This window comes from Palaemon carinicauda, chromosome 36 (assembly GCF_036898095.1).
Source record: "Palaemon carinicauda isolate YSFRI2023 chromosome 36, ASM3689809v2, whole genome shotgun sequence".
In the NCBI taxonomy this organism is placed as follows: domain Eukaryota; kingdom Metazoa; phylum Arthropoda; class Malacostraca; order Decapoda; family Palaemonidae; genus Palaemon; species Palaemon carinicauda.
Window position 1 is genome coordinate 13,530,282 of NC_090760.1, and position 10,000 is coordinate 13,540,281.

General features: G+C 35.2%; 1 protein-coding gene across 4 annotated transcripts in view; it reads left to right on the top strand.

The window, feature by feature from the left end:
- LOC137628755 (muscle-specific protein 300 kDa-like) overlaps positions 1-10,000 on the top strand; it is a 312,504-nt gene that overhangs the window by 30,757 nt on the left and 271,747 nt on the right. For all 4 annotated transcript variants that reach the window (XM_068359939.1, XM_068359940.1, XM_068359943.1 and 1 more), the window contains exons 6-16: positions 222-410; positions 2,311-2,463; positions 3,034-3,171; positions 3,819-3,956; positions 4,474-4,683; positions 5,223-5,424; positions 6,189-6,406; positions 6,773-6,913; positions 7,565-7,729; positions 8,061-8,246; positions 9,847-9,984. In XM_068359939.1, the coding sequence (XP_068216040.1) occupies positions 222-410; positions 2,311-2,463; positions 3,034-3,171; positions 3,819-3,956; positions 4,474-4,683; positions 5,223-5,424; positions 6,189-6,406; positions 6,773-6,913; positions 7,565-7,729; positions 8,061-8,246; positions 9,847-9,984 (1,878 nt within the window). The remainder of the gene's footprint in view (positions 1-221; positions 411-2,310; positions 2,464-3,033; positions 3,172-3,818; positions 3,957-4,473; positions 4,684-5,222; positions 5,425-6,188; positions 6,407-6,772; positions 6,914-7,564; positions 7,730-8,060; positions 8,247-9,846; positions 9,985-10,000) is intronic.

The following is a 10,000-nucleotide window of genomic DNA, read 5'->3' on the forward strand; positions in this document are numbered from 1 at the left end:
CCTCGGAGGGGTGCCCTTTTAGCTCTGAAAAGTTTCCTGATTGATGATTGGTTAGAATTATCTTGTCCAGCCAATCAACTAGCAATAAGCTTTTCTGAGCTAAAAGGGCACCCCTGCCAGTCAATGTGAATGCGCCTTATTAAAAAAATTGAGTATAGTTATCTATTTTGTATCACAATCTCCATGTCCACCAACACTGAACTTCTCGTTGCTCCATACAGAGGATGGCCCAGATGACGAACAAAGTCCGTCTGGAGACCGCCTTCAACGTGGCCGAAAAGGGCCTGGGCATCGCGCGCCTCCTGGATTGCGAGGACGTGGACGTGGAGAAACCCGACGAGAAATCCATCATGACTTACGTGGCTTCCTTCCTCAACAAGTTTCCAGAGCCGGGCACTACAAGTGTTCCAGTAAGTATTCTGTACACGGCAATCATTCTAATAAGAAATCGCTGTATGACTGTCGTTACAGTGAGTGATTGCTCCCTGTTAGTAGGGTTAATTTTCATGATTCAGGAATTGGTGCCATAAGCATTCCAGTAAGAATTTGGTCAGTATTATTATTATTATTATTATTATTATTATTATTATTATTAGCTAAGCTACAACTATAGTTGGAAAAGCAGGATGCTATAAGCCCAGAGGCCCCAACAGGGAAAATAGCCCAGTAAGGAAAAGAAAAAAGGAAAATAGAATAATCCAAAAAGAGTATCAACATTAAAATAAATATCTCTTATATAAACTATAAACTATTTGGTACATAACTGTTATTCCATAAAGTAATTGGTGTCTGGAATGGATACTGAGTGATAGATGATGGAATTGGTATGATTGGTATTACAGTATGAAGTCGGTGCACAGTAGCCATTCCAGTGAGTAACCAGTGTCTTTGAATGGAATGAGCATTCATTGATTAAATTCTAAACTGGAATGACAAGCGTTCCATCAAGTAGTAAGAGCACGGCACTGGTACAATTGGTATTCGTTGTCCGAGAATAGCATATCTGTTAATTGCTTGATCCATTTAGTAACAATATGGGTCTGTTTCTTTGAGATTTTCGAAATGCCCATTTTGAACTAAAGTTTGATTTATCTAACTGGCTGGTAATCAAATGCCGTGGGTCACAGATGGGAGATAAAGAAATAAAAATAATGAAGAGATGAAAAATTTAATGTTATTGATCACTAATTTCATTTGAGATTATGACATTTATTTGAAAAAAAGGTGGATCATGAAGAGGTAATCCTCTCATTAAGGGATAGAACCATACCTTAGGTTCTCTCTCTCTCTCTCTCCTCTCTCTCTCTCTCTCTCCTCTCTCTCTCTCTCTCTCTCTCTCTCTCTCTCTCTCTCTCTCTCTCTATCACTAATCTGATTTGATATTATGGCATCATATATTTGAAAAAAAGGTGGACCATGTAGAGATAATCCTCTTTATAGGGATAAAACCATACCTTAGGTTCTCTCTCTCTCTCTCTCTCTCTCTCTCTCTCTCTCTCTCTCTCTCTCTCTCTCTCTCTCTCTCTCTCTCTCTTTTTGATCACTAATCTGATTTTATATTATGACATCATATATTTGAAAAAAAGGTGGGTCATGAATAGGTAATCTCTCATTAAGGGATAAAACCATACCTTAGGTTCTCTCTCTCTCTCTCTCTCTCTCTCTCTCTCTCTCTCTCTCTCTCTCTCTCTCTCTCTCTCTCTCTCTCTCTCTCACTAATCTGATTTGATATTATGGCATCATATATTTGAAAAAAGGTGGACCATGTAGAGATAATCCTCTTTATAGGGATAAAACCATACCTTAGGTTCTCTCTCTCTCTCTCTCTCCTCTCTCTCTCTCTCTCTCTCTCTCCTCTCTCTCTCTCTCTCTCTCTCTCCTCTCTCTCTCTCTCTCTGATCACTAATCTGATTTGATATTATGACACCATATATTTGAAAAAAAGGTTGACCATGTATCGATAATCCTCTCTCTAAGGGATAAAACCATACCCTAGGTTCTCTCTCTCGACACCATATATTTGAAAAAAAGGTTGACCACGTATGGATAATACTCCCTCTAAGGGATAAATCCATACCTTAAGTTCTCTCTCCTCTCTCTCTCTCTCTCTCTCTCTCTCTCTCTCTCTCTCTCTCTCTCTCTCTCTCACCACACGTCCTTCACCTTCCTCTCTCTCCCTTTAATCCTATCTTTATCTGCTATCACCCTCTCTCTCTCTCTCTCTCTCTCTCTCTCTCTCTCTCTCTCTCTCTCTCTCTCTCTCTCTCTCTCAGTGATGCTGAGCCTCACTTATCTCATCTCCCCCTACAGCCTTGTACGAGCCCGACCCTGGAAGCTGCGACGGGAGATATGTTCAGTGAGATCGAGATGGAATACACCGAACTCACGACTTGGCTTTCCCACACGTCCAACTGGCTGGACACACTTCACGATCCAGCGACTCATGGAAATATCAATTATGAGGTGGGTGGAGCTGGAATTTATATGTTTGGTATATATGAATTCAGATTTTTTATTTTGATTCTGTTTGGGGATTTTTTTTTTCGTTTGTTATTTATCAATAGCATAAATTGAAGTCTGTTTCAGATTTTTTTTCCTTTTTTTTTTTGTCAAGGAAAATTGTGCATTTCGTGGTTAGTAGTGTTGGTAACAATTAAAAATTGTTATTAATTGCTTATCATAGAATAGATTATTCAATTTAAATTAATTATGCTTTCATTAAGATTTATTCCATACTATGATAAACTAAGATTTTTTTTGTATGTATGATGTAATATATATACTGTAATCATTTATAAAAAAAAAAAAAAACTCTAAAGGGAATAAAATAATTCTACATCACAAAAAACTATATAATTTTTCTTAAGAAGTTATGTAAAAACTGCTCTTTAATATCTTAACATTTCCTTATTAACTAGAATAACTAAATAAACTGTTCTTTAAAATTGTAATACTTACATTTCCTTTATTACTAGAATAATTAAATAAACTATTCTATAAAATTCTAATTTTAATTTATTCCTTTATGAACAGCGTTTCAGGGCTTTGAAATCCGAAGCAGACGAGAAACAGGTCATCTACGAAAAGTTGAAGAGTTTAGTCGGATCCCAGTCGTCTATGATCTCGATAACGGCAGACTCTTGGATACAGATAACAGCATCTTGGAATAAGGTAATGTTCGTGTGTGTTTTGTGTGGACTTTATTCATGTACATTTTGAACAGTTTGTTTGTTTATGTATGTATTTGTGTTTTAGTATTTATATATATATATATATATATATATATATATATATATATATATATATATATATATATATATATATATATAAATACTTCTCAACACAAAATACACATATGCACAAGCACTTATATATATATATATATATATATATATATATATATATATGTATATATATACATATATATATATGTATATATATATACATATATATATATATATATATATATATATATATATATATATATATATATATATATGTGTGTGTGTGTGTGTGTGTGTGTGTGTGCACCTACTGTATATGCATATATAATTAGATTTATATACATACTTACATATAAGTACACACATATTTATGTTTATATATATATATATATATATGTGTGTGTGTGTGTGTGTGTGTGTATATCCATCTTTATCTATATACTGTATGTATTTCAGCACCTGTATCTACATAATTATACATTTTGAAAAAGTGGATTATTTTATGCATTTCAATTGACTTTAAAGATTACATTACAAAGCAAATAAATTATTTCTGTCCCCATCAACATAACTAACATCCTCCCCCTTCTACAGGTATCCCAGCAGTTGTCTCACTGGACTTGGCTCCTGGATGCTGCTCTGCCTGGTTCCCTGGGGCCCATAGGCGAATGGTTGAGTAGGGCCGAAGCTATGCTGGGCACAGAGGATAAGTTGCACGGCAAGCATGAAGAGGTACGAGTTTAGGATTTTGTTTTCTAATGTATTTTGTTTTCATGTGATGAGTAGTTTTATTATTTTTTTAATGTTTTTATTTTTTTTTATTTATATCCCTGAATGATATATTATTTTCACTTCACAAAAACTTTGATAATTTTTGTTTTCATGATGCATTTTGGTAATTTTATTGTATTTTAAAGTTATTTATTTTATATGTTGTGATCTAGGATTTTGGATTTATTTTTACTCAACACTTTGAAAAAACTACTATCTACTAGCATTTGTAATCTCTTAAGAAAAATACAGCTCATCCAAAGCACTATCTCTTGGCATTTATAATCTCTAAGACAAATAAAAATTCTTCAAAAAAAATCCATCATAGCATTTATAATCTCTAAGAAAAATAAAAGTTCTTCCTAATAACGCTCCATATCCTAGAATTTATAATTTCTAAGAAAAATAAGTTTTTCCAAAAGTAAAAGTTCTAAAATGCAATTTCAATCATCTTTTGACCCACCCAAACAAAAACCAGATCGCCAACTTGTTGAGCAGGAAGATCGAGGAGCACAAGGCCTTCTTTGCGGAGCTGCCTTCCATCATAGCAACCTTCGAATCCGTCAAGACGTCCACTGACGCAAAGGCCATTCCTCCACAACAGCTAGAGTACATGGAGCTGAGGCTCAAGACTATCGCTCCGAGAGCAGCTCAGAGGAAAATCAAGCTCAAATATTTAGAGCACAGGGTAAGAGAACCTCAGTATGTCTAGTCTCTTGATGCACTCATGTTACCTCCTTTGGGCAAGAGCCCGTGCTGCTTGGTTAATCAGTACTTCATAGAAAGACCATATGCAATCACAAGGTTCAATTAAGCTAAACCAACCAACCAAATTTTAACTTATACTTCGTTATTTTGAATTGGCATTATTGACGGATTTGTCTCATTTACATTCATCAAATTATTTCTTCTTTTTCTATTTATAGCCCACTGCTATTTATTTTGTTCTTGTTTAATTAATTTCCCAGAAGTGAATCAACCAAAAGTATGATGAAAATTAATATGAAAGATTTTTACCCTATAGCCATAAGACTTTATAACACATCCCATCCATAAATCTACAATAGAATAATTTCTATTTATGACCCGAGAACCATTGCACCTCTGAGTATACTGAAAGGACCATACTTGCAGTACTGTATCATTCTTAATGCAAGCCACAAAGCTGAGCTTTTTCAAAACCCACTGAATGAGTGTCTTCATAATATCTCTCTTCCTATTCTCCAGTACTGCTTGATTGCATTCCTGATCCTAGTAGAAGCCAAGCTGAAGACCTGGGCTGTGAAATACGGCAACGAACAGGAGGTCCAGCAGATCCTGAGCGAGTACCGCTCCTTCGTCGGTACGAGGAACATCTTCCAGGAGTTCGATCGAGCCTTTATGGAGATGCAACAGGTTTCAGAGGCATATAAGAAGGACTCGAATCTGAGTAAGTTATGGGCAGGATTTTTTATGCTCTGGCATAAGGGGAAATCTTGGGCAAATGTTTCATTTGTAATGGGTATTACATCCAAGTCGAGTCTAGTTTTGATAATTCAAAATGTTAGTTTATGTGACATTTTCTTTTTATCATAATGTAATTTTGGTATTATAAGTTCACGTGTTTGGATTTTAGTAGATTATACAGCTCATTTATAAATTTAAGTTTTTTTGGTGATGGATTTCTGTCCTTGTGAGAACAGAAATAAATCACCTAAATATTGAAGGAGATGGCATTGAAGTACAGTAATTGATTTTTATTTTGATAGGTAATTTTCTCAGTTTGGAGTTCATGGAGATTATGTAACTGTACTCATTTGTAAATCTCAAGTGCAAAGTGATGTAGGGAATGTGAGGAAAACATTTATTTCATGACAGTGTTATGATGTGTACTTCCAAGTACAGAATATTTATTGATGCACTGAGAGAAATCTAAATTACTTCTCTGTTCATATGTCACCATTTTTAATTATTATAATTAATAATAAACAAAGCATAGAGTGAGGGCATCACCAATTTCTCTCCTCATATGTCTCCATTTCTAACTATTATAATTAATAACAGGCAAAGCAGAGAGTGAGGCCATCACCAATTTCATTACTCTTGTCTCCATTTCTAACTATCATAATTAATAATAAACAAAGCATAGAGTGAGGGCATCACCAATTTCTCTACTCATATGTCTCCATTTCTAACAATTATGATTAATAACAGGCAAAGCCGAGAGCGAAGGCATCGCCAAATTCCTCTTGGAAATGAATGACCGCTGGAAGAACATCTCGGTCGAACTGAGATGCATCCAGTCTCTGCTGGAGGAGGTCATCACTTACTGGAAGAAATTCATCGACCTGACTCAGAAGTTCGAAGCTTGGGTCGATCAATCCTTCACAATGATTAATCTTCCCGAGGAAGAGAAGATGGAATTCTTCCAGGTGGGGTACCCTTTTAATCCCTATTTATTTCACATCTAGATTTTATTGTATGAAAGTGTTGCGATTTGTATTAAAGGTTAAAATGATACTAAATGGTGTGAGTATACAGGTATGATTGAATGATTTTCGTTATATAGCGCTGAATGGCCTTTGATGCCCCAGTGCTTGGCTTAAAGCTTAAATCTTATATTCAATTCAATTCAACCTAAAACGGGTCTTAAATTTTTTGTTTGTATATGAATTTCAAATGGTAAAGTAATTTCAAAACCTTATTTTCTGTTAGTCAGAAGTTGTGTAGTTATTATTGTTAAAGTTATGAAAATAATTCAGCTGTCCTATATTTTCCTGCATTTTCCTGTCTTTCAGGACCTTGGAGAATGGAAAACAAAGCATGAGAACCTGAACGAGACTGGAAACTTCTTGGCTGCCACTTGCAAACTGGAGGTGGCTCAGGAAATTCGCGAAAAACTCACTATCGTCAACAACAAATGGGAAGATTTGTTCCAGGTAAGCAGTATTTTCTTGTTCATACATTATATATATATATATATATATATATATATATATATATATACATATATATATATATATATATATATATATATATATGTATATATATATATATATATATATATATATATATATATATATATATATATATATATATATATATATATATATATATCTGTGTGTGTGTCAGTTACAGGTTAAAATTTCAAGTACTGTAATTTATTTGTTAATTACAACTATAATTTTATTTTTGAGATTAGTTTCTACTTAGAAATCTAATTCAGATTTTTTTTTATATGATCTTTCATTTATTGTAAGCATTGAGTCCCTAAATAAGTTATTAGTCAAATAAATTTAAGTAAGTTTTATAAACCTGAATATCTATTGTTTTCTTTTCTTCTTCAAACTTTCAAAGCCAATGCTTAAGCTAATGTATAAATTCTTTCGATATTGCTTGGTCTTTCAATCATTGTGCATTGTACCGACTTTACTTATCCCCTGATACTTCTTCATTGTGACCTGCAACTGTTTTGTTTCCCAAAGTCCCTGTAATGATTCTCATTTTCTAAAACCTTAATTTGATCTTTGTTATTGTGAGTGTCTTATTTTCAAAGGGTCCTGTAATGGTTATTATTTCCCTAAATACAGTATGTGCAACAGTACCTTCACCGCGGTCAGATGATTCGCACCAAGAATGACTACCGATCTGGACAGGACAAGCTGGAACTTTGGCTCGAGAATGCTGATGTCATCCTGAACACCAAGAACGTGTGTTCGGTTGAGTCTGTCAAGGAGTATGGCGAACAACTCAAGGTTTGCGGTTAAATGTCATGTTTTTTAGTTTCTAAAAATGGTACCAATTGATTATTGTGACATTTTTCCTTTTAGTTAGTCTTAATTTGTAGTATAATTGATGGGTGTAATTTACACAATTATGGAATTAAGAAGTACTTTTTGGATGAAGAGGGATTGTCGATACAGGGGTTATGAGTTGAAGCTACACTTATACTAGTATCATATCCTCGACTTTCTTGCCTCAGAGCTACAATTGTTTCTACAATGAAACAAAATATCAGAACCAACTTTATTTTCCCTATATTCCAAACTTGATATCTTCAGCTCCCCAATTGTTTCTTTCTCACAGAAACTGAATAGTGAGATTGAGGAGATGGAGATGCTTTTCAAGAGTGTCTCCAAGTCCTTCCAGACCCTTGTGCAGGACCTGGCTCCTGACGAGATCGAAAGGATGATGTGGTCGCTGAAACAAGAGAAGGAGGAGCTGGTTAGACTCCGTGCAGTCATCCCGCAAAAGATGCATCTTTCCACTCAGGTAAGAAAAAAGCCTTCTTGGTCTTCTATTTTTAGGAGTAATTTTCATTTGAATGTACCAGTAGATACTTATTCTGTCCCGGGACAAGAGAAGGCTTTACTTTTTTTTCTAGAGATAGTCTTAAATTAACAGATTTTAATAGTCTAAGTTTATTAACTGATTTTTTAACAAACACCTAAAGGGTAAAGGGTTGAGTTCATTCTTATTATTATTATTATTATTATTATTATTATTATTATTATTATTTGCTAAGCTACAACCCTAGTAGGAAAAGCAGGATGCTATAAGCCCAGGGGCTCCAACAGGGAAAATAGCCCAGTGAGGAAAGAAAATAAGGAAATATTAAACAAGAGGAAGAGAAATAATATAAAATAGTATGCCTGAGTGTGCCCTCAAGCAATAGAACTCTATCCCAAGACAGTGGAAGACCATGGTACAGAGGTTATGGCACTACCCAAGACTAGAGAACAATGGTTTGATTTTGGAGTGTCCTAGAAGAGATTCTCACCATAGCTAAATAGTCTCTTCTACCCTTACCAAGAGAAAAGGGGCCACTGAACAATTCCAGTGTAGTAGTTAACCCCTTGAGAGAAAAAGGATTGGTTGGTAATCTCAGTGTTGTCAGGTGTCTGAGGACAGATGAGAATCTGTAAAGAATAAGCCAGACTATTTGGTGTATGTGTAGGCAAAGGGAAAATGAACCATAAACAGAGAGAAGGATTCAATGTAGAACTGTCTGGCCAGTCAAAGGACGCCATAAGTCTCTAGTGGCAGTATGTCAACGGGTGGCTGGTACAGAATTTAATAAAAGTTGTGATGTAAGACACATTGCTTAGAACGTTGCGTTTAAATAAGGTGACAAGTACCTGTATAGGGTATTTCTCTTGAAGCTTCTGTCATTTTATTACTTAGAAGTTGCTTTTTATATTTTCTATTAACCGGCAGTCTACTAAATACCATTTTAAATTAAAAATGCCTTTTCCCCAAAATACAGTATCAAAGTAGTGCATATTTGTGGAAACAAAATAGTAGCCTTCAGTTGCTCAGTACTGGACAATTAATTGATAGGCCGGCAATATTCCAGCCACTTCATAATTGTTAATGTCTGCTTAGGATAGAATAACTGATAGGCTTATAACTCTCCGGTCAGTTTTTAGCTGCCAATTCCTTGAAGGTTATAGCTTAGGATATAATAACTCATAGGCTTGGAACTCTCCAGTCACTTTTTGGCAGCGAGTTTCTTAGAGCTTATAGCTTAGGATATAATAACTGATAAGCTTGTAACTCTCCAGTCAAATTTTGCCGGCCAGTTCCTTAAAGGTTATAGCTTAGGATATGATAACTGATAGGCTTGTAACTCTCCAGTCAATTTTTGGCAGCCAGTTCCCTATAATTTATAGGTTTGGTCAGAATAACTGATATGCTTGTAACTCTCCAGTCAGTTTTTGGCAGGTGGTTCTCTATAAGTTCCAAAAGGACACATGCCCACTTGACTTGTAGGGTAACTAGATTATCCTGGTATCAGCTGGAAATTAATCCTGCATCAACTGTAAATTATTCTGCCTTGACTAGATATCATCTATATCCCCCTCTCTTCCAGATTGTCATGCAGCTGGAAGCTGTCGAGACTGGAATCGTCGAGATCAACCAGTGGCTTGACGAAGCAGAATCCCTTCTGGAGTCCTTCACCGTCCATGGTACCAACGAATTCATTCAGAATCAACTCGAAAAACAGAAGGTAAATTCATCCCTTG